We start from the raw sequence: 25,654 nt of genomic DNA, 5'->3' as shown, positions 1-25,654 counted from the left end.
ATTTTCCACTATTAGCGGCATACCTTCCTCTTTGTAATGAAACAAACATCCGATCATTCATATTAAAAAATAGCATTTTTCTTTGAATATCAAAATAACACCTCTTATTGGAAAACCCTTTACTAAATCTCTTTCAGTCACTCGATGATTTTCCAATACGATATTATGTATTTGTTCTACGATTTCTGGTGTTGTTGTAGTTTTTGGCCGTCCGACGTTTAAATTCAGCAACCCATCTTTCTACTGTCCTAATTAATGGCGTCCTATTTGATTTAAAATTTAATTACTGTACGATACTTAATTTTTTCTATTGTAGAAAAAACTGGGACGAGCCGATACTGAATGGCTTGTAAACAAAGAATAAATTGACAGATTGAAATGAAGCTTCACATACTCGTACGTTCACATGAATAGTGTACCAACAAAAGAAAGGAAAAATTAGGCTAGTTGCAACACCCTCTCTTATCGAACCTATTATTTAATAATTTTTATTAAAATTTAACTCAAAATGGTTTCATTCAATCATAGAACGGTATTTTTGATTAGTAGGAAAATGAAGTTATATACTCACCAAATATTTAAATTAAATTACAGAATTCATCATTTATTTCGTTTTTCATGTTTGCAATAATGTATTATATAATAATATATATATGGAAATATATAATTTATGCTAAAAAATGGAGCGACCTACGCCATTTTCGGCCTATGGACGATCGCTAATAATGTCCAAAACTAAACAAGTACGCATTTGGGAAAAATACTACGAGAAGCTCCTTGCGCCAACACCATCCGTAGCAATACAGCCATGTGAATGTCCACGTCACTTGGTAAGACGCGATATCCCCACCACCTCGCCTGATGAGATCGAAGTTATGAACTCAATTAAAGCCCTAAAGGCCAATAAAGCGCCAGGACCAGACAACATCAATCCTGAACTACTTAAGGCCGACCCTCAGGTGAGCGCTCGAAGGCTACTCCCTCTACTGCAAAACATTTGGATGTCCGGGAAGATCCCGAATGACATTAAGGAGGGTGTCATCACGCTCATACCGAAAAAGGGCAATTTATCCGATTGCAAGAATTGGAGAGGCATAACACTATTAAGCATGGTCAATAAATTAATAGCGCATATAATTAATAAAAGGCTTTCCGACGCACTGCAAAGTGGCCTACGGAATGAACAAGCGGGATTCCGACCACGCTGTTCTTGCGTCGATCAAATCAACACCCTGAGAGTGATTGTCGAGCAATCGGTCGAGTGGCGTTCGCCACTTTATCTCTGCTTCATCGACTTTGAAAAAGCTTTTGATACTCTTAACCACGAGGCAATCTGGGGAGCACTTTACTGCAAAGGAGTACCTGAAAAAATCATTTCACTTGTCAAAGAACTGTACAGTGAAGCAAGCTGCCGTGTGAGACATGAGGGCATCCTGAGCAACGCTATTCGAGTTCGAACAGGAGTAAGACAGGGATGCGTGCTATCTCCGCTCTTATTTAATCTGGTACTGGACTTAGTGATGCGACAAGCCTCAGCGGCGAACAGAGGCATATCCTGGGGCCTGAGCGGCAACCTTGAGGACTTAGACTACGCTGACGATATTTGCCTGCTATCACACAAACACTCACATATGCAAGCAAAAATAGAGGCGGTGAGCGAATTCGCAGCGAGGGCTGGACTGAAAATAAACATTGCGAAGACAAAGATAATGCGCATCAACACCACCGATTCACATATCTTTCAGATACGCGGCACTAACATCGAAGCTGTAGATGAATTCTGCTACCTAGGCAGTGTAATAAATAAAAACGGCGGTTCAGCGGGTGACATACGTAACCGGATATCGAAAGCTCGCGTAGTGTTTGGCATGCTTGATAAAGTTTGGAGAGCAACGCATATAACGAGGCGCACGAAACTGAGAATCTTCGAGTCCAATGTGAAATCTGTCCTCTTGTATGCATGCGAACCGTGGAACGCGTCAACACGTGACATACAAGCAATGCAAGTATTCATCAACCGCAGCCTTCGCAAGATCACGCACATTTTTTGGCCTAACGTCATATCAAACTCCGATCTGTGGACTATAACGAAACAGATACCAGTCTATCTCGAAATTCGACGCCGCAAATGGAAATGGATCGGTCACACACTTCGAAAGCCATATGGTGATATCACTAGAGCAGCCCTGGATTGGAACCCCCAAGGCAGCCGCAGACCTGGCAGACCATCTAACACGTGGAGGCGACTAGTAGAAACAGAAGTGCAACAAGCAGGCCGCTCCTGGCGGCAAATAAAATTCCTAGCTTCTAATAGATTTAACTTTAACTTGTTTATTGAGGCCCTTTGTTCCACCTAGGAACCACGGGAAAAATATATATATACGATCGCTAATAAAAATCACTTTTTCTTTTATTTGGTGTTTCATGTCCAGGATTTTGAACCCGTTTGCTTCCGTATAATAGTCACAACCCAATCTATTCGGCTACGGCGACCGCCTAATATATTAAGGTTAATATTAGTCCGGGAGCCAGGGACCGTCTCTGGACTGCGTTTTTATACCGTTAAATTGTTGCTTATACTTGTGATTTAGCTGTCATTAATAACGAAAGTGAACGTCAACGAGGCAACGAGTGTCGAAAAAAAATTTCTACCAACTCATTTTATACCGGCTGAAATTTTTTTCACGTATTGTTGACATTTAGTAGAATAAAAAAAATAGTCGTCTGCGCCGTAGAGGGGGGAAAATACGTCAGCTGAACGCAATGATACATTCTTGCTTCGTCTGACGGTCTTCCCACCGCTATACGCAGCTGACCATCATTATTATATTTTCATATGTGTCCAAAATTATGTAAAAAACTTCAAACTTCATTTATTTTACAAGTTCGCCTGTTCAACTGACGTTTCAAAAAACGACGTTCAACATCCCTTGGTTTTAACTCATAAAGAACCCAAGTCCCCTGTTTCTGAATCATTCCCAAAGCATGCAATCGCTTGGAAATGGATTGGCGGGTAACTCCTAATACTGAAGCAAGCTCTTCTTGCGTTTGACAGAGATCCTCATAGAGCAATGCCTCCAATTCAGCGTCTTCGAAGGTTTTTGGCCTTCCTTCACGCGGACGGTCGTCAACATTAAAACCACCGTCTTTGAAGCGACGGAACCAAACTTAAAGCAGCATCTCCATAAACTTTTTGTAGCTCTCGATGCGCTTCAGCCGCCGTTTTTTTTCGATTGAAAGAGCAAAATCAACACTTCCCGCAAATGACGATTATTCGGCACAAAGTCAGACATTTTCACCAAACCAAAAGTATATGATACCAAAACAAAATCACTAATGTGTCGAAGCAGTTTGTTTATTATATGTCTAAGCTTTATGTCTGGTTTATGACGTTTAGGTTATGTTAGAATCGACTAGCACACACTGCTGACGGCATCTATTGACAAACAGCAGGAACTTAGTTGTGCACCTAATAAATGAAAGAAAAAGCTAACATTGGTCATCCCTGAGCAGCGCATGTCTGCCATGAAATAATTGCTCATATAAAACTGAAATTAAATTCTACTAATCCATGTAGTAGGGTTGTAGTTGCTTCTAGTTAACGTATCTTTAATCGTCATCAACCCTTTCCGACTATCGAATTTTCTCTACCGGTCAGAAGAACCGGTGTCACGGAAATTAATCCATCGTTCTATTCGCTCAACGTAAATCGGATATGCAAAGCAAGTTGAATGATCTCGCAAAACACTCTAGTGCCGCTGGACTTAAAACCACTGCAAAGAAGACCAAACATTTGGCAGTACACAACGAACGATGCATTCTACAATATCGGAGAGGAAAATATTGAAAATGTAATCGTTGAAAGGCAATTCACTGCGGAAAGCGGATGCAAAAATGATGTATCTACAAGATTGCAAAAAGCAAGAGGTGCATTTGCAAATATTCGTCCGGTGTGGCAGTCCAAGCAAATGCACATTACAACAAAAATACGGATTTTCAAATCCAATGTTAAATGATGAGTGGTGGATGGTTTCAATTGTCGATGATCAATCAGAAAATTCATATTTCAAAGAGGGTATCTGACAATTAAAATATTTAACATGTTTTAGTTTGTTGGGGACTATAAAAAAGGATGAGAACGAAAAGTGTTACCAAACACAACCTGTCACACTTGAATTATTTCAAAGAATAGTTTCAAACATTTTTGTTAAGCACGAAGTGCGTGTGATTCTCAGTTAAAATTATCTACACTAATATTATAAAGAGGAAAACTTTGTTTGTTTGGTTGTAATGAATAGGCTCAAAAACTACTGGACCGATTTTAAAAATTCTTTCACCATTCGAAAGCTACATCACCCACGAGTAACACGGATTATATTTTATTTTGGAAATAGGGCTCGAGATATAGGACAAAATGTGGACCCGGGTAACCTTCGGATGTGTATGTACAATATGGGTATCAAATGGAAGCTGTTGATAAGTGCTTTAATACGGGGTAATTTTCATACCTATTGATGACTAGGGTCTGGAAATATATGCCAAAACGTGGACCCGCCGTGTCTTTGCACCGAATTAAACCAAACTTACACACATTGTTAAGGAGGTATTGAAGATGGTTTCCGTATAGTTTGGATACCTATTGGTAGATAGGGTCTCGAGATATAGGTCAAAACGTGGACCCGGGTAACCTTCGGATGTGTATGCACAATATGGGTATCAAATGGAAGCTGTTGGTGAATGCTTTAGTTCAGAGTATTTCCATCCGCTCCGTGACAAGGGTCTCGAGATAGAGACCAAAACGTGGACCCTAGAATGTGTATGTACAATATGGGTATCAAATGAAAGCTGTTGATAAGTGCTTTAATACGGGGTAATTTTCATACCTATTGATGACTAAGGTCTCGAAATATATGCCAAAACGTGGACCCGCCGTGTCTTTGCACCGAATTAAACCAAACTTACGCACATTGTTAAGTAAGTATTGAAAATGGGTTTCGAAAAGTTTGGTTGTAATTCGGAGCACTGGCAACGGGTACAGCGTTCTTTTGAACCAGCCATAATGTCGCTTACTTTTTTAACGCTTGGGGCGGAACTGAACTGTCAAATTGACAGTGTGAGTTACAATGTGTCTATATTTCTTTCTGATTTGGATGCCATAAGGAAAAAACGTAAGTGCAACATGTAAAAATTGTTCGTGAATTTTTTTGGAGTGGATTTTGGAACAGTGAATAATTTCTTACGAAATTTGAGGATTTAATGTGAAATCCGAATGAAATTATGTGTTCGTGGAAAAAAATTTTTTTTTCGTTTTTTTTTGAAAAATATAAATGGATAATGGTTAAAAAAGCTCCAATGCTTAATAAAACATATAAATTGAAACGAAAAATTCATGGATGATCAGGAAAAAAGACGATTGTTTATTCATATATGTTGATTTGAAATTTAAAAACAATCTTCTTTTTTCCTGATTTTCAATTTATATTTTATAATTATTTACTCAAAAACAAATAGAAAAACAAAAAATATTGTTTATGCCAAAGCGCTTGAATAAAGAATAAAGAAATAAATAATATGAAAATCATATATTATATTTTCTGTTCTAAACCATATCTATTCTATTTTAGTGTGCCCAGCGAAGGGGGCCGGGTTTGCTAGTAGATTATAAAATTAGCAGAAGTTGCCTAGGCTCTGCACATCCTATTTTATGACCATGGACTCATTCGTAAACGCATTATAAAAGGGTTTGTTCGAACTGTGTTACTTTTTATGAGATGACATCACGTTCTGGCATAAAACTGTCAGTAAAATGCTGACAATCTAATGGCGATTACTAGCTAATCAAACGCAATGCAAACCTTTTCACCGCGGAGTTGAAATGGAAGAGGAAAAGTAATTTTTTATTTAATTAATACTATTTAGATGTTTAATATCGTTTATTTATTGTATTTAGCGCAGAATAAAGTTCAACCTGACCTCCTTGGGGTGCTATTGCGGTACATAGCCTCTCCTATCCAAATGTCAACTTCACCTACACGCCGGCGCACCCTGCCAATAACCAAAGAGGCTATGACGACCGATCAAGGGCGGGATAACCCTACCTGACACCAAATACTGAAAGGGCTATTGGTCACCCAGTGGTCTAGGGCAAATCAGACTATCTGACGGCAGTAAGAGACATCTGTCCAGCAGAAGTTACGCCGACAACCTACTCAGCGAAGCAATCATGTCATGAAAGCCAAGCAGAAGCCTCGAAATGATGCTAAACATCTTGAAGAGCTGTAGCGCCAAATGATGATGGTGATGCAAGTTCAAATGAAACGAAGTTATTGGCTTATATTTCCATATTTTCAATACGAAATAACTTCTGCAATATTGCGGTAATTAATCAGCCTGGCCGCCATTGCCGAATGAGTTGGTGCGTGACTACCATTCGGAATTCAGAGAGTAAACGCCGGTTCGAATCTCGGTGAAAGACCAAAATTAAGAAAAAGTTTTTTCTAATAACGGTCGCCCCTCGGCAGGCAATGGCAAACCTCCGAGTGTATTTCTGCCATGAAAAAGCTCTTCATAAAAAATCATCTGCCGTTCGGAGTCGGCTTGAGACTGTAGGTCCTTCCTTTTGTGGAACAACATCAAGACGCATATCACATTTTGTAAAATGCAGGAATCAAGTGTGTTTGTTCAACAATAATAATTGATGAAATTTTATTTTATTTATTATTTACTATTCATTGCTATTTATTTCATTTTTTTTCTTGCTTTTCTCAATTTAAATTTTTTTTTTTTTAATTTTTCTTAACATTTTTTTTTTATTTTTAATTTTTTTTTTTTGTGTAAATAACTAAAAAGAATAATGTAAACAAAGTTGGTTGTACAATCTGCGTATGCAGGTTCCAACTCATTGTACAGCCGTTAGCTCCGCCTCCCAAGAATTAAAACATCTTAATTTTCATGCCTTGACCGTATAAAACTATTCCATGTTGATACTACAGTTGGAGCATGTATGCTTTGCACTAGTGGTGCGTGTTAAGTGTCGCTTCAGATGTAATAATCAAGAGAATGTACTGCAATTCTGGTGACTATTCCTTCTGTAGTCTTGTGTTTTCGCAGCCAAACCATTCAATTATCTCTATAAGGCTTTTCCGTTGCGAAGCGCTTTCAGTAACTCATCGTTGAATTGACATCTGCTACAGCGCTCCACTGTCAATCAAGAAACGTAACAGACACTAAAAATATATTCCTTTAAAAACAAAAATGGTGTAACGCCAGTACACCAGGCCTGCTACTGACACGTCTTCCGGATTAACCTCGACAGCCCTGTACTGCTGACCAGTCCTCAGGAGCATTTGCTTACTAAAGTTAAATGAAATCTGTGTATGGAGTTGTTACTGGGATACATTTTTAGTTAGTTTGATGGTTTTTTAGTTTCGAAACTTGGAAAATTGGGTTTAGTAATGAATTGTGTAGCTATTAATAGAGTATGTACAAGTAAGTACCTGTCAAGCAGCAAAAAACAAAAAAAAAAAAAAAACAAAAAAAAAAAAATAAATAAAAATAAAAAAATTGGGAATTAAATAAATTAATACATAAAATTAAATTTAAAAAAGTACTAGATAACCTCTTAAGAGCACGCAAAGGAATAAATGGTTTTTATAAATGAAACAAGCGTTCGTTTTCTTTTGCTGTTCTATAGATGACTTTAGATGTTTTATTCAGCTTGTTTTAGTTTTTTTCTTTTCTTTTTGTTGTTTGTTTTAAAGTCATCTTTTTGTTTTACTTAAAAATTGTATACGTTGGATATCATTTTCTATGTACAGTTGTTTGATGTTTTTCAACTGCTATTTTTTCATAACAATTTGTCTATAAAAATCGAAATTCGGAGTCATAATATGATTTGGATTAATCTCCATTGTCATGATGTTAGCCCTCCTTCTCACTATACTTGTATATCTACAAACTAATATATTCTTTACACTTAACTTTCGTCGTTCACTTTGGGATTATGTTTAAGATAATTTGTTTTAAGAGTAAATATATCTAGAGAGATGCCTCTAATTTTCATATGTATATATATATAAATTTGAATAATATGTAATTTAAGTAAATTCCTTTAATGTTCTAAAAAATCTCAAGCCTGAGCCGTATAAATAGACTCAAAATCAAACAATAAAATATGAATTAAATATTGGTTACGTTATTTGATAATCTTCCGTTTCTGTAACAAGTTGTTAATGCAATTTAATCCATTATTTCCATTTCTGTTTTAGGCTTTAGTTAATTTTCTTTATCCTTCATTCTTTCCGCTTGTTTTGCATTATTCCGCTGATACAAATAAAATACATTTTTCCCTTAGTGCATTTCTATAAATAATAATGTATCTGAGCGATGTGTGTGTATTAGTGCAAGAATGTGAGTTTGCATTGCAGATACATATTCTGATTTGGAAAGTTAATAGGGACAGTTAGACAGATAGATAGTGTCAATAACTAGCAGTAAATACTTATATAAAATAGTAAATTTATTAGTGTTTGATACTTTTTAGTAGCATCGTTCGGTTTTGCCGCTCTTTATGTACTTGACGTACTTGCGTGGTGGTTTTTTTTTAATCCTTTTTTTATTTTTTTATTTTTGTTTTTGCATTTTACGTTGTTGTTGTTTTCAAATTATGTTCATTGTTTGCTTGCATGTGAGTGTAACATTTCAAACATTTTATTCGGTTAGTACATAAATAAAATATTTTGATACACATTTTGTTAGTAGAAGGGTTTTCAGGCCTTTGTCGAACAAATAATAGCTAATACAATATATTTATAAGTGTATATATATGCGTATGTGAGTATACATACATATTATAGTCGAACTTTTTCTAGTTGTAATTTCATTGAATATATGATTTCATAAAGTTTTTTCTCTTTTCAAATAATAGCCTATCGCCTTGGTTATAAACGTATATACAAACAAGTATGTAAAAGTATTAGAGCATAAAATCGTGTATGCCTATAAGTTTCGGTTATGTAGTAACTACGTATATATATAATCGGCACAATGGCGCATGTAAGTAAAATTTATGAATCTTGCATATATTTACGAGTTAGTTAAATAATATTTGCAACTAAACCGGATTTTTTTTTTTTTTTTTTTTAATTAATATACACTTCATCATAAGTTGTGCAATATGTATGTGAATAAATAAGAGTGTAAGGTTAAAACTTATTTCGTTTATATGAATAATTTCTCCAAGGGATGTCACTCTTTAAGAATATTAAAGTAAAGTCAAAAATATTTGAATTAAACATCATAAGGATTGAGTTCTACTCATTCATAGTTCAAATCTAACTTCAATGTAATCGCTTAATATTCGTAATATGTATATAGATATTGAATTAAATCCATACCAAATTGAAATATGGACAACATTTTTTCAAAATTCAAAGAAACTCGCAATTGTTTAGTAAGATAATCGTAAGATAAAATCGTCATAATAATGATCGTTGCATAAAATTGGGTTAGGTTTCAAAAACACGTGTAATAATATCAATAAATATAGAAATTCTGAACAAAAACAACAAATAGGTGTACGGGCATTAATTTCCCTTAATAAAACTGTAAGTACTTATAAAATATAGTTCATGCACAAATTTCGATCCTTTGATTGATTGGTGATTGGTGATTAGTGATCGGTGATCGGTGATCGGTGATTGGTGATGGGTGATAGGGCTAAGTAATATTTATATAGCTGGATGATTGATGAGTGATAGTTGAACGCGTGAGTGATTTTGTATGATTCTTGTTTGTCTATTTTGTGTAAGCTTATTCTTGTTTTTAAATATGTAAGTAGTATAATACACAAACATTATTTACTATTAGTTTCTAATATTCATCGACTTTTGCTGGTTGCCTTTAAGTGTCGAAGTAACTTCCATGTGTGTCGGTGGAAGCCGGGTCCCTAAATTGAGCAATTGGTTGCCAATACATAAAAGCTGTTCGTTCGTTTAATATGGCACAAGAAATCTCTTCAAAAAATAAAAATCTCCGAAAGTTCAGTTTTTTAAGTTTTTTTTGTTGATTTCTTTCATTTGTTTTCTAAATAAAATATTGTTGGATTTTTTCCTCGTTTTTTTTTCTTTTTATAAGTTTTAAATGTAAAATTTAATTTATCAACTAGAAAAACTAACTGTCAGCTGTTGGTTGACGTCGCGGCTAGTGGTGTTGGAAAACCCGCGCTAACTGGTACATTGCGTACTAGAACTTTCTTGATTTATCTTCAAGAATTTCACTTTGGGCTTTGGTTTTATTTACCCCGTTTCAATGCTCTCTAATATAGGGACTACATTTTTTTAAATAATTTTCGTCAGAAAAACTGTTGTTGTTTCTTTAAAAAAATGAATGCGTAAAAGTACACACAAAGTATGTTGTTAATTATTTTTTAAAAAAGTAAAGATACATTTTTTTTTTCAAAACAGGATCTTGTTGTTTTGTATTACGATTATTTTGATATAAATATTTTTTTTACTTATTTTTTTGCTGGTGTTTTGCAAGAGTCTAGCCAGTTTGTGTTTATGCAGCGGCTTCCTCCTCCTCTTCCTCACCCTTGCCGGTGAGCATTTCAATAAGGGCTGCGGTATCGATTTGGTTTTTGTCGTCAATGACCATCTGATCCCAGGCATCGTCGCACTCCTTGGCGGTGAATTTGTCACCGAAGTTCATGAGGGTTTCGCGGAATTTGTCACCATCAATGAGGCCATCGATATCGAATGTTTTGAAGGCAGCAATGACAACTTCGTCTTCGTCATTGGCACCAGCTTGGGCCATACGGTTGGCGAACAAGGTCAGCAATTGGGTGAAGTTGATGGGGCCGGAGGCCTCACCCAACATCTGGTCCAACTCCTTGTCGGCAGCGATTTTACCAACAGAGTCGAAGGCAGCACGCAGATCGTTCTTGCCAATGATGCCATCCTTGTCGGCATCCATTAGTTGGAAAGCCTAAGGAAAAAAACGAAAATATTTATAAATTAGCGAACAATTTTTTGGTTAATTATAATTATATTTATTGATCGTTGCATAAACTTAAGAATTTCTAATAGCTTTCGAATCATTCTTTTAACTTACTTCCTTGAACTCGGCAATCTGTTTCTGTGAGAAAACAGAGAACACACTGGAACCAGCGCGCTTTGATTTCCTTGAGCCACGTGAGCCACCTGACGCTCTCTTCGATCCAGTGGTTGAGGCTGGAGCCGGAGTAGCAGCTGGTGCTGGGGTTGCTGCCTCTGATGCGGCTTCAGAAGCGGTTTCAGAAGTACCTCCCTCTTCCTTGGTCTTCTTCTTCTTAACCTTCTTCTTCTCATCGGCCTATCAAATATTTTGAAGTGAAAAAATTATTACATTGGAAAAGACATTGCGCAGGTAAAGTAAAAAAATTAGTAAGGATTTATCAGAATTATTTGCTTTTTATTTAATTAAAGAGTCAAATATTTTTTTAAACACTTATTAAATCATTGAAAAAATAATAATGAAATGCAGTAATATTCACTAAAGTGTTTTTTTTTTCGTTGCAAAAAGAATGCAATTGTATTTAGTCAAAAGGCATAATTAGACGCGTTTCCGATAGAGAAGGCGAACATGAATTTCAAAACGATTACGCAATTTCAAAAATAATCACCAATAAGACCAGAGTACGAATGTATCCCCACTATATCGGATTACGAATTCCATTTATAGTAACGCGAAGTGGCACAATCGGCTAATGGAAGTGGAACGCGTTTCTATTTCGAATTATTTAAAATAGCCATTACTGGAACGAGGTCTGCTTACACATACTTATGTATATCAGGTAGGTGTGTGCAAATGTTTTCGAAAATTCCGATCTTTGCACATTATCTTTAGCACTTGAAAATTTTTGCCATTTTGCTTGCAATTTGAATTTTTTAGCAAATATGCATTTTCATTTAAAATATTTTAATTTGAGCTTTCACTCATTATTAATATTCCTTTTTTCAATTTTTCACTAATTTCACTTTCAAAAACCGTGTCGATCCACTTTAATCATTTAACGTTGACCCAATTACTGGAATCATTACTTAATTCACTTTTCTTTTGAAAAAAAAAAAAATTCTTGGTTGATAAATCCTTCGCTTTGAATAGAAGTCCACAAGTTCACAAGGCAACGTTGGAAGGGTCCTTACCATGATGCTGAACTGTTTTCTGTGTTGTCTAAACGGATCGAGCGGTCAGAGCACACTGAGTGGTCTGGCTGATTTTATCGGCAAGACATCATTTCTTTTGTAGAATTTGCGCCTCGAAACTTTCCACACGCACACACTTTCACATGAATATGTATGTTGGCACACCTTATGCGCCCCCTGTGGGTTGATCGAGCAGTCGGTTGGCGTTTCGGCCTTCGGGCAGCATTGCCGAGCCACGCCGCTGCCACATCCAATTTTCCGTTCCCAATCGCGTATTCGTGCTACCTTTTTTAGTAGCTTGGTGGGATATATCGGCCACTTTCATGCCTGTGTGGCATACACATCCCCAAACACATAATTTTCTTTTAGATGCGTATGCAAATGTATATACTTTAGTGCCCGTGTGTGTGTGTATGTGTACATGCATATTTTCTGCGCATTTCATCGATGTTCTAAGAAAATCTAATTTTAAAAAAATTCTTCTTCATCGTTTCGGCTTTCATGTTTCACTCGATCGCGCACTGAAAAACACCAGTGTACATAATTTTAGCTTATACGACTGGCTACAAATGTATATGTAAATATGTGTGTGTATATATGTATGTATGTATTACATGTTTGTGCATCTTTCGAAAGGATAGCCTGATCGAAAATTCTGTATCAACGAAAACGAAATTTCGACAGCGCTTTTGAAAGCACAGCCAATTCTTATTTTTTAGTTTTTCTTATGGGATTACTTATGTATGTGTTGGTGGTTTGTGAACGAACTCTAATTTCAGCACTGAAATCGCCTACAAACGGAACCATTCCATGGTGCACAAATTTATGTAGATATATGTATATTCTTCTATGTTTCTATGTATATGAGTACTTACCTATATTATGTACTCCCATGTACACTTACGTCTGAATGTTCACACACACACACTTTTACTTTCCGATACCCAAAATGTGTGTGAGATAATACCTGGCGAATGCGTGGTATTTTAAAGGAATTCGGCCGCGACACGCAATCGGTTGAGTAACTTTGCACATACATACGTGCATATGTATGTGTGCATGTACATAAATACGGATATTAAAAGGCAAAGTGTTGTGCAATAGCAGAATTTTTTTGCATTTTCAAATCAAAACAGTATTTCTTATGAAATGATGTACATCGATGGGACTAAATGGTAACCGAACCGAGTTATATAAGAAATACATTTCAAAATATTTAAAGTTCAAGTGCGAATTTTGCAGCTTACATTCCAGGTCATGCAGAAATTTTGACTAGTTCATTAACTTATATCTATATATGTATATATATATAAGTTCCATATTTTTTCGCCCAAATATTAAAATGCAATGCTCGTTACTTAAACAAATTGTTTCTTTCCTGCCAGTTGATATTTTGTTGGATCCCCACCATACGTCGAGACGCCGACTGTGTTAATTTCTGACAGATGCCCTTTGGAATAGCTTTCCACTCCAGTGGAATTATCCCTTTAAATACCTTTAAATACTATATTAAAACGCTGTAATTTTCCGGATTCTCGCGTAAACTGTGTCGGCAATTGTCCATAACCTGTAAAATATTTGGCTTCACTATTCAAGAAATATCAAATCAATATTTATTGAGATAAATTGCGAACTCAAAAATGCAAACGGCAAGAAAAGTGAATATCTTAATTGTTTTAGGAATTCTGAAAGTGCATTGCACGATATCACTGCCTCTGCTCACATTTCGTTTAATAATTACGGTCAATAAAGCAGATTGCAAACGCCGATAAAAACTATGGTACATAAAAATATTTGCTGGCACGGATTTGTCCACAACTTTTTCATAAGCAAATGCGATTAAAAAAAAAATATATACGGCAATTATTAGTTCGCCTTCTTTGCCGGGATTTATTCGGGATCTTTATGTGAGATATGTAGTTGTAGTTGTAGTTGTCAGTGATGTAAATTATTATCCTTTTATTGCCTCTTCCTGTCCCTCGAGGCAGCATTTTGATCCTCTTGTACTTTGTCATTTTTATTAACGGGACAGATACCTGTAATCGGCCATATTTTCCTTCTTTTTTATTAAAATTATTCAAAATGAAGAAGTCAATATATATTTTTCAAAATTTGCATACAGTTTGTTTATACATTAAAATAATGTAAAATTTTTTATTATTATTTTAATCATTTAAAATGGCGGATGTACACTCAATTCTTCCAGGAAGGTCGCAGCGGTGCTTTGTAGTATCGGCGTCAGTGACCTGAATACAAAAAACCAAACATTTTTTTATTTATTAATGTCATAATTTCTATATGAACTCAAAAAAAAAATATAAAAACAATCGCGGAATAAAATGCTTCACAACAAAAAAATGAATTTTGGGGCGAATTTTCCTACTACTTTTGCTTCGAAAAAATAATTTTTTCGAAAAATTTTCAAAAACTTGTAAATTCACATAGAAAGTAATATCATAAAAAGTTCCAAATTTCAGGGAGATCGGTCAATAATTTTTCGAGTTATCGTGTACGCCAATTCGAAAAATGTAGTTTTGAGAAAAACGCGCCTAAAATTTGAATACATGAAATTTCCTCTCACAGCGCTCGAACGAAAAGAATAGAGTCGTCACGGTTGACGATCTATAATACGAGTATAAGAAATACTTAAATTTACGTTCTATACATTTTTTGACATATTCTTAAAGGATTATATTAACATTTTATGAAATTTTTTTTTTTTTTTTTTGAAATTTTACAGGTATCCGCCCCCTCAATGGCATATCTGAATGTTTCCATTCCTCTGAGTTTCTTTTATACGTATAAGTCTAAGTCTAATCATTTAATCTCAACTTCATATTTTATAAAGAAGTTGCGTCTGAACGCTCTTAATTAAATTATTGATTTGGAAGCAATCTTTGACTCCATTTTTCGATTTCTTAGTCATTTGAATTTTGTCATCACCAATCGTATTCTACACTTGCTTTCATTCGGCTTCAGATTTAATGGATCCACAAACTTTAAAGTCACAATTAACTTCACTCGTACGATCGAAGCTGGAGTGTACCGTCTTTATTTGGAGGCCATATCGTCATTGCCAATCAGTAGACTTGAACGCATTCCAACGAAATTTCTTCGTTTTGCATTTAGATCTTTAAACTTCACTGATCCGATTCCTTCATACAACGCGAGGTGTGCATAACTAAGTTTAAAATCTCTACAAATTAGAAAGTAATAAAAGTATCGCTCTGCTTTGTTTTCGATATCATAAATAGGACAGTTGACTCGTCTTTATTCTTAGTGCGCATTCATTTTCACAGACCTCGAAAAAAACTTCAGCGTAATAATTTATTCCTCCTAGAGCGGATCAGAACTGTTTTTGCCTCGAAAGCACTCCTTTGATTAGAACATTGAATGGGTTTAATCAGGTTTCAAGTTCCTTGGATTTTGATTGATTGCTATCTAATTCAACAATAAATCTAATTCTATTCAAATTATTACTCAATGAATTTTTTAAATAGTTTCGAAATATGTGTACATAATTGGTACTATTAGTTCTATGTAGTCTGTAAGAAACCTTGTAATTCTAGATTTACTAAATGAATAAATCAAATAAAAAAATATACCTTTTTAGTCGTTTTATTCTTGCCCAATTTTCTTTTCCTTTCTCAGAATATACATAGTTTCCTATCTTTACACTTATCTTCCCTTGCCTTTCTCGGAGATTCATGTGTAGATATGTGTGTGTTCTATTTTTATTTACTAATCTCTTAATTTTAGCTCAAAAATTACACGGAGATATGGAGAAAGGAAACTTTGTTTTAACTTGACCATATCCTTCTGAACTTTTGAAAAAAGTCATTCCGGTGAATATAATTAAAAATCTCGCTTAACTTTTTCTTAGAAGTTAATTTATTTCATTAATTTATTTTCATTTTACTCAAAATACGGCTCTTAAAAATTATATGTGAAAAATGACAACATGACAAATGCCCTCCACGAGCGCGCCTACAGGTATTTTTTATTTACTTATTTATTAGAAATATGACTATGAACAATTACATTATATTGTGAAAGGCACTAGTAGCTAAGACCATCGGCCTGAAATAATGCTAATAGAAAAATTATTAGAAAAATTATTAGAATAAAACTAAATTCTGTAGGAAATCAAAAAACAAAGTTATAAAAGAGAAAATAGTCCAATTTGATATAAAAAATAATATATATTTTTATTATTTGCTTAAGTCTATGATTACAGCAATCTTACAGACTAGAGGCAATACATATATTTACTTATATTTATTTGAAGCCTTGAAGTATAGCTAAAGACGGTCTTGATTGCGTGAAGTCAAAATCTAAAGTATTGAAGGAAAAATGTATTTGACATATTTTCTAGAGAAATCTCTTTTAATACATCTGAAGTTGTCCTGCCTTTAAGTGTGATGTTTCTGCCGCTGTCTATTATGTGAATTATGGACAGTTGACTGTTACACGCTGAGCAAGTTGGGGCGGCCATTCCTTTTAGAAGGGCTTGGTGAGTGATATTTGTATATTCTAGTCGGAGTTGGCTGAAGATTTTTGTATGCTGCAGTGTCGCTCCTGTTACTTTTGGGAAAACCCCATAGAATATGTAAATTTTTTAAAGCCACAATCTGGTTAATTTACTCCGATTAAAAAGTTTCAAAACCTAATACTCTTACAATTGAATAAGATATTAGGTGAACCAACAGACAATGAAAGAAACATTAGTGCTTTAAACCAAAATATATAATACATTTTGTAATACTTAGAAGCATTTCTCACAAATTGTTACTATCAACATGGATTTAATATTTAGCATTTTAATAAGCCTTTCAACTAGATGTCTATTGATGTCCAAGAATATAATTTTGTATTAATTAATTTTCGATTGACATGGGCTAGAAATGGATACAATTATTTAACTGTAAAACATAAAAATTATATGTAAGTATGTAAGAAAAGATACCAGAGAATAAATATAGAATTTTAATATCAGAAGGGGCAAAACTCGACTGCATTTTTTAAAAAGGGCCCTTGATGCAATTTCTGATTACTTAGGAAGCGGCATAAATATGTATCACCTACAATGTCAGTCTTGAGATTGCACGAACAGTATAGGTCTTGCCAACAAGTGCTATTTTAAGCTCGCTAGACAGATGCGGGCGATGGAACAATGAGCTATATGGCCTTTACGGGAACATAGGTAAAGTGCAGCGAATAAAGATCCAGGTCATGTCGTCCGAACGGATACAAACACTCCCGCTCTGAAACTCAATTCGGCATAATTTTGAGTTAAAAAGGATGGTCTAGCAAAATTACAACCACTGAATAGGCATTTCATTCCCCTTGTACTTCCGCCACTTGATTGCCGTGGTGCTACTTTTAGGCCCAACGAAAGCTATTTAAAAATCTTTAATGGAATTTTATTTTAAACAACGCAGCCAAATTCATTTATCTGAGCCCAAATACAAATGACAATTCAGCATCTAAAAGTTCGAAACATTTTAGGTGTAGCAACAACGGGCGGTGGGTATTGGATAGCCTAATATTGATCAAATAAGTAAAAGTATTCAATTCAGACATGTCTTGCCTACTTATTTTCAAACTAAGGAAGACGTGAATGCCGTGGATCATTAAAATCTAATCACTTTCATACATTACACCCGCATGTACGTATATATATTTTTTTCGTGCAATTCGGCGATCGATTGCAGTGATCGAAGATACAGAATGCAATTCCAAAGTTTTCACTATCACAAAATATGGCACCTTGCATAAACTACATACATAATTATGTATAATAAGAGTATATACATGCATACGTATGTTATTTAAATATATTTGGATTCCTATATATAAGTGCATAACACAAACGTAAGCATTTACATATGTATGTATATAAAATTATATGTTTTAAACGCAAATAAACACCTTAGAAACCTCATTGGCGGGTGGCCAAAATAACTGTTGGCGAGATGATTCAAAGGGTATTGAAATATGTATGTATGTTGAATTTTGTTTTTCATTTGATGGTGCCCAGAAAATATTTGAGTGCTACCCAATACAGCACACATACATACAAATATATAGACGCATTAAATTTTCGTACGTATATATTTATGTATTTGTACATACATATGCATACAGTAGAATCGCGATAGTCCAAAAAGTGTTTTGGAGGCCATGTTGACTTATCGAATTTGTCGAAGTAGTGTCGATAACCCGGTCCTTTTTGTAAAAACTTCAGTTCGGCAAATTAATCAACTCAGAATTGGCAATTGACATTATAAGTCGGTCTGTTCACGGACATATTACCGAGACTCTACTGTAATATTAACGTATAATAATGGTAAGTGTTGCCAACATATAAATATACCCGCATATTGGCTTAATAAATAAATATGAAATAAAAATAAATTGTTGCGGTTTACCTGCAAAGGAGTGTGCCCATATAGACTATGTATGAGCTTTAGATCTAACTTGAATTTTTTGTAAGAAATCTAAAAATCACAGTATCATCCAATTCCTTTCAATTATTATCGAATATTTTGTATGACTAACGGCTCTTCAAACCTATAAATGATGCACGATTAAATCGTTTTAGCGTTTCCCTACAAAAAAATGAAAGTATAACTTACAGTAACTCTGTTTGGCGGGACAAGAGGATGTTGCTTGTAAAGGGTTTTCCAATAAGAGGTGTTATTTGGATATTCAAAGAAAAGTCCTATTTTTTAATATAAATGGTCGAATGTTTATTTCATTATAAAGAGGAAGGTATGCCGTTAACAGTGGAAAATAACATCCGAGAAATGACCACCACGACCACGCTTACGGAACAATATCCTTTTCATGAAATTTTCCATAACCGAATGGCAAAGTGGCTGCCCTATGTCCTCGATAGCCTCACGAATTCCATTTTTGAGGTCTTGAATCGACCCTGGGCTGTTGGCATAGACCTTCTCTTACACGTGGTCCCAAAGAAAAAAGTCACAAGGTGTTATATCACAAGATCTCGGTGGCCAATTGTGATCACCTCTTCGAGAGATAACACGGTCCGGAAACTTTTCCTGTAAAAGGTCAATGGTTTCGTGGCTTGTGTAGCACGTAGTGCCGTCTTGTTGAAAATAAACGTTGTCCAGATCTATACCATCCAATTCCGGCCATAAAAAATCGTTAATCATCTCTCCTGTTTAACACCTAACGCCTGTTATTGGAAAACCCTTTATTTTATTTATCCTCACTGATATCTTAAAACGGTTTTTATTGATACTTCGTCCTTATTAATGCGTAATCTGTTATTAAATAAAAAAAATAAATAATTGGCGCGTACACTTCTGTTAGGTGTTTGGCCGAGCTCCTCCTCCTTTTTGTGGTGTGCGTCTTGATGTTGTTCCACAAATGGAGGGACCTACAGTTTCAAGCCGACTCCGAACGGCAGATATTTTTATGAGGAGCTTTTTCATGGCAGAAATACACTCGGAGGTTTGCCATTGCCTGCCGAAGGGCGACCGCTATTAGAAAAATGTTTTTATTAGCTTTGCTTTCACCGAGATTCGAACCAACGACCTCTCTGTGAATTCCGAATGGTAATCACGCACCAACCCATTCGGCTACGACGGATCTAAAAAAATCCGACATGTCGAACGAGAACAAATTTTATTGCTAAAAGAAAGTTAAAAAACTGCGTTCCATACATTTGATTCGTGGGCACTCCTTTGCCGGGTGTTTCGCCGAGCTTGTGAGGCGGTCATTTATATAAAAAAACATTGATAATTTGTGGAATTCAAGTCACTTTTATTTCAGTTATATTGTGAAGATGAAAAATGGAACCCTGATATGAAACGAAAAAAACCTTGGGTGCAGCGCGGTGAAACTGGCTTCGGCTATAAACAGTTAAAGCGTGGGATAGTGTTATGCTCTGTATCTGAAAGCACAATTGCCGATATCTACTGACAACGACCGAAAGGCGTGAATAGACGTGACAAGCTGGTTTTTCACCAATAGAAAACTGCTCCGAGGGCCAAAACTGGTATCCGCTGCAACCACTAGACATCCTCATTGGCGATGGTCGCGGTACTTTGACTAGTATGACACCGTAATATACTCGTATATTTATTAAAAATATACTTTTAAAAAGAGGCAGTGAAACCAAGTTTAATACTCCTTGTATATGTATGCACATATATTTTTTTTTAATACAATTCCTTTTATACAAAAATTAAAAAAAAAAAAATGTACATGCTTAGAATGGAACTAAACTCAAAATAAAAGCAAACCACGGTTTTCTTCACTTGGAAAATCGCGCCAAATGGTGAGCACAAAGTATAAGTAATTTGAGGAAAAATATAGTATTACTTTTATGCATCACATTAGTTATTCATTTATTCAATTTGCCAGTCATCTTGCCGCGAACGCCGAAAATAGTAGTCCCAACGCGTACAATAGTACTGCCGGCTTCAATCTGAAAAAGTTAGAAGCATAAAATTAAGTAACATACATAAATTTAACTCATAAACATACCGCTTTTTCAAAATCATCAGACATTCCCATGGATACTTGCACAGCACTTGGTTCAAGTCCATTTTCTGTGCATATTTGGTTGTGCACACTCATCAGTGATATAAAATCTGGATTCGGCCCTTTCGAATAGTCAAATCCAAATGCACCAATGGTCATAACTCCTTCCAATTGTAGGTTCTTCAGATTTTCTTTTATGTATTTGTAGAGTGTTGGAGCTGCATTGGGCTCCACGCCGTTCTTGGCTGATAAAGTAATTTTTTTATTAACTTCTAGTAATAAACTACGAAATGTTTTACCTTCTTCGCCACTAGTATTCACTTGTATCAGCACGGGGAGAGGTTTTTTATTATCACCTTGTATTTTCTCCCAGGCGGAATTCAGTCCAGCGGCAAGTTTTTCACTGTCGACAGTTTGAATCATATACAGATTTGGAAGTTTGAGTACCTAAAATTTAAACAAAGCAAATACTAATAATTAATAATTAAAAATACAAGCTGATAATTATCAAAACATAAATTGCGCTGTACTGATAGCATAGAAGGATTAGGAATTGAAGGATGGAATTTAGGAACACAAATCCACAGCATACGACTACATTGTATTTATATGCATATTTTTGCATTTTGGAATTTATTATACGCGAAAAGTCCAGGTGTCCCAAATGGAATCTCTTTTCTTCTTTCTGTGTATTAAATTTCATATCATCACTCGAATTACTTCTTCGGTTCGGCATGTCACAGGTTTCTTAATCTAACTCATCATGTCCTCTGCACCCACTCCGTCAAAACAGCCGTTGGTTGAGATAAGTGAGATTAAGTGGAGATGAGACGAAGTGGAATCAGAAGTTTCAGTCTGCCAGCCCCTCATCTCACACAATAGCTCTGGTTTAAGTCCATTAATAGTTGCATAACTCTAAGTGATATTACGTACAGTGGTCATCAGTCATATCAGTAGACGCGGTCCGGCGTCAGCATAACCTCACACACTATGTAGATATGAATGTGTTAAAATGAAATCTAGAATATTGGATTTATGTTTTTTCTTTCGTATCGATTGCAATAAAACGATGCTTTGGAATAATATCGCACTTAAAATTTTATCTTTTTGCTTGCAAACATTCTTAATATACATATTATTTTTACGCATAATTTAAGACTTGGCTAAGTAATTTCACAATTGATTAAAATGTTTTCACAGGTAAGCATAAAATCTTCTCAGGTGTTTATTGTACATATCCACACATATATGAATTCTCCTTAAGTTGTTTGAATTTAATATTGTTCTATTTTATAAAGTTCTCTAGTAGTTTACGAATTTTTAATCCCTATATATTTTCCATTCGTTTTTGTGGATTTCGTTTCTAAATAAAACACTAACTCAACACTCAACACAGCCTTTAGGACTTTTAGTAAAATGTATATACCTATACAAATATATACACTGGAGATAATTTCAATATTTTGCTATGGAATAAAAATAATAAAATAATTTATTAGGCTCATCTATGTTAGCTTTTCCTGTACTGATGAATGGCAGGGCATGACTTTCGTTACGGAAACTCCCTGTTGTGTAATGGATCATATAGAATACAATAAAATAGTTTTCTGGTAACTACGAATGGGCAGAAAAGTTGGAATTTTCCACCAACTAGTGAATTCATTATATGTTTGTAAAGTATTGCGTGCCTCTAACTCATCAGGAAATGCCCTAAGGATTTATTTTACCTTATTGATTTTGTTGTTTTGCAAATGGCCAATAAAATGCCATTTGATGTCCGGACATTGTTGCAAAATATCTGGATGCTGCGTCTTCTCCACCAGTTCCTGCACGTAATTTTCACCGAAATGCCGCTGACCTGCCCCATACGCCTCGATAATCAATTCAACTGGCTTTGTTTTGCCGACCGCAACCAGTTGCGGTTTAGGCATTTTCGCCAGGTCCTGTGAAAAATTAAATATCACTTTATTTTTCTACATCACTACAAAATATGCAGAAACAATACCGTGGGCCGACGGGCAAGCGCCTCATCGATGCGCTTTAAAACGCACTCAATGCCTGCCTTAACATTAACCTCAGACATTGCACGTATCATAGAATCACATCTGAACTCCAATTATTTTTTATATGGGGAAAAATACTGGAATAAAAGCGTAGATTATGCCAGATAAGCCATGAAAAATAAACAAACGTATCCGTAAAAATTGATTAGTATTTGCACAAAATATGAAGATTGAAAAGAAATGTCAAAAAAGTGTGTGAATCAGCTGTTCTTAAACATGTGAACTATCAGCTGGTGGTAGTCTAGGGCAGAAGAAAACTTTGCGCGTTTTAATATATAGATGTCGCCGCTGCATCCTACGTCGAGAGAGTTGTTCCCACGGCAATCTATTCTACGTAACCGGAACGACCCGAATTTATATCCGGCCAAGGACTGTCACTTCAGCAGCATTCCCCCTATTGTTGTACACCAACGTCGAGAGCGTATATAATGAGAACGGGCGAATGAGCGTAAGAATTTAGAAACATTCGAATACAAAAACCACGGTTTCTTGCACGATGTACAGAATGAAAGGATGTGGCCAACACCAAACCGCTAATAGGCGCTCAGCTAATTTGAAGGAAGCAGCTGATTTGCTGATGTAATACAAGAGATGCGAGTGGTTTGTTTATAACAGGGGTAGGAAAAATTAAGAATTTGTCGGTGATATACGAAAAAATTGACGCAGCCACTGCCAAGTCTACTTCGTTGGCGTCTGAGTCATCAAGAACCATCCATAACCACATTGATATCAATAAGAATTTGTGTATATTCATAACGATCTCCTACGCGCAATTTTTGTAAAGAAATTACTATTGGACAAGTTTGATGGTGAAGAGAGACTAATTTAGTAAAATATAATAATACTTTACTTATTTTTCCATATTGTTTAAACGTTATAGCGTGGGCAAATATTTATGGATGAAGTAATAGACGAACCCTATGAGGGTTAGTACGTGGTAACTAAATTTTGAGGTACAGGGTGTTGAAATCAATTAACTGGCAGGAATATATTTTAAAGCACTTACATAGATTATGATCACTTTGAATCTGTACTAAGTTTAATATTTTAAAATAAATTTTCATAAAATATCCTCCATTCTATACTTCAATGTGTAAATGCAAATCAGCACCTGAAATGCGTAACAACACGAATTAGCTGGGGTGTTAACTATGGTTCAATTTCAGTTAACGGACTAAATTATTTGGTGTACATGCATTGCATATATCTTATATATAAAATAAAGTCAACTTTTTGTGTGTGTTCGCTAACCGGCCGTGCCCTTGCACCGAATTAAACCAAACTTACACACATTGTTAAGAAGGTATTGAAGATGGTTTCCGTATAGGGTTTGGTTTAGTTCGGTTTTTAATGAACAAATGCTTTAGTTCAGAGTATTTTTCAAGCCGCTCGGTGACTAGGGTCTCGAGATAGAGACCAAAACGAGGTATTGAATAAAGAAATAAATTATATGAAAACCATATCTTTTCTGTTCTAAACCATATCTATTCTATTTTAGTGTGCCCAGCGAAGCGGGCCGGGTTTGCTAGTGTATTTTAAAATTTACTGCTTAGGAAAAGGGCATATGTGGATGCAAGATTTGAATTCGAAATCAAAAGAAAATCAGAACAAAACAAAGTTAAGTAATTTTTAGAAAAGCAAAAGTCCAAAAAATAATTTGTCGTTAAAAAATTCGAATAAGTAAATTTATTATTTTTCGGCGGAGTGATAGCCCCAAATGCTAAGCGTGATGGCTTGCGGAATAGAAAAAGTCCTGTGCTTTCTAAGGCTCGTCATAGTTAAGTTAACAGTTGGGCCGATTTCTTTTATATTTTTTGAAATTTCTAAGTTTGTACTGGTGTTGGCACTAGCTTTCTGGATCACCATTGGCATATTTTTGATGGTGCGTACGGAAAATTCACAATTGCAGTAAAACTTCTGAACGATGATTTGGTTTATTTTTTAGTGGGAAAGCATAATGCCTGAAACAGCTCAACGTCTCTCTGAGGCGGCTGCTGCAGTTATTGCCAACTCGAGTGGTCTCACGCCACAAGTCGAGGACAAAGAAAATATTGACGAGTCGGGCAGTTATCCGTTTATTGTAGATTTGCCAAAAACGACATCTTCTACTGCGGAAACGCTTATTAAAGATGTATTATTGGTGCAAACAGCAGAATCCGAAGCACCCGAAGGATCTAGCACTCCTATAAAGGATTCTCTACCCGAAAAGGATACTCTATCTAAAACTCTCTTGGAAGCATCGAAAGAGAAGATCACAAATGAAAAGAACGAGACCTCGGAAGCAGTTGTTGAAAACCCAGAAGCTCCCAATGCAGAGACTGAACAATTAGACGGCAAACAAGTGGATCCAACGGAGTGATTGAATATTGTTGCGGGTAAAACTTAAAACTAAATTATATTGCGTGACCGAAGAAAAGTAAAAACATACAAGGAAGAAATTGTGTTTGGAATCTCAGAATTTTTAGTAACCCTTTTGAAAAATATACTTAACCAATTGCTACTAAATGCTTTGCAAAGATTTATTTGTACTTCGAGTTGCAGAATGTAGATGAGAATGGATTAGATTTTTTTCTTCCTATTCCATAACATCCTGTGAAAAGAGTGCCAAACGGACAAAGAATGTTTGGTAAATAATTTTGCTACAGCAGCAAAAAAATGTAATCGTATTAACTTCCGCCGAGTATTTTTAGATTGAACTTTTAATTGCCATTTTATAGGATTACATTTTGACTAGTAATAATGGAAGCCAAATGTAATCACAGACTTTCTTAATATTTTCAATGATATCGTTTCTCTCATTGGTATTTCCTTATTTCTTGTTTTAACTTGTAGAATGTAGTTGAATGGAAAAAGAAATATCCTGTTCAGCTGAAGAATTAAATTTAGGTAGGT

The 25,654-nt window shown here is 35.3% G+C and overlaps 3 protein-coding genes across 4 annotated transcripts; 1 reads left to right on the top strand and 2 right to left on the bottom strand.

The window, feature by feature from the left end:
• Window positions 1–10,397: 10,397 nt before the first annotated feature.
• Window positions 10,398–12,292, bottom strand: LOC128856087 (myosin regulatory light chain 2). Its single transcript, XM_054091465.1, has 3 exons — window positions 12,183–12,292; window positions 11,110–11,349; window positions 10,398–10,983 (listed from the first exon to the last, which is right to left on the bottom strand). The coding sequence occupies exons 1-3, from the start codon at window positions 12,183–12,185 to the stop codon at window positions 10,558–10,560; spliced, it is 669 nt and encodes a 222-aa protein (XP_053947440.1). The 5' UTR covers window positions 12,186–12,292; the 3' UTR covers window positions 10,398–10,557.
• Window positions 12,293–20,346: 8,054 nt separating this feature from the next.
• Window positions 20,347–22,944, bottom strand: LOC128860925 (pyridoxal phosphate homeostasis protein). Of its 2 annotated transcripts, XM_054098732.1 has the most exons (6): window positions 22,705–22,944; window positions 22,427–22,642; window positions 20,999–21,146; window positions 20,703–20,944; window positions 20,586–20,643; window positions 20,347–20,541 (listed from the first exon to the last, which is right to left on the bottom strand). In XM_054098732.1, exons 1-6 carry the CDS (start codon window positions 22,792–22,794, stop codon window positions 20,534–20,536), a joined length of 762 nt encoding a protein of 253 aa, XP_053954707.1. In that variant the 5' UTR covers window positions 22,795–22,944; the 3' UTR covers window positions 20,347–20,533. The 2 variants fall into 2 exon arrangements, with proteins under 2 accessions (XP_053954707.1, XP_053954700.1); XM_054098725.1 differs by having other exon boundaries at window positions 20,347–20,643.
• Window positions 22,945–24,380: 1,436 nt separating this feature from the next.
• Window positions 24,381–25,267, top strand: LOC128860915 (uncharacterized). Its single transcript, XM_054098715.1, has 2 exons — window positions 24,381–24,644; window positions 24,708–25,267. The coding sequence occupies exons 1-2, from the start codon at window positions 24,480–24,482 to the stop codon at window positions 25,119–25,121; spliced, it is 579 nt and encodes a 192-aa protein (XP_053954690.1). The 5' UTR covers window positions 24,381–24,479; the 3' UTR covers window positions 25,122–25,267.
• Window positions 25,268–25,654: the final 387 nt, after the last annotated feature.

This window comes from Anastrepha ludens, chromosome 2 (assembly GCF_028408465.1).
Source record: "Anastrepha ludens isolate Willacy chromosome 2, idAnaLude1.1, whole genome shotgun sequence".
NCBI lineage: Eukaryota > Metazoa > Arthropoda > Insecta > Diptera > Tephritidae > Anastrepha > Anastrepha ludens.
The sequence above is the reverse complement of the archived record's forward strand: the minus strand, read 5'-3'. Positions and strand labels throughout refer to the sequence as shown.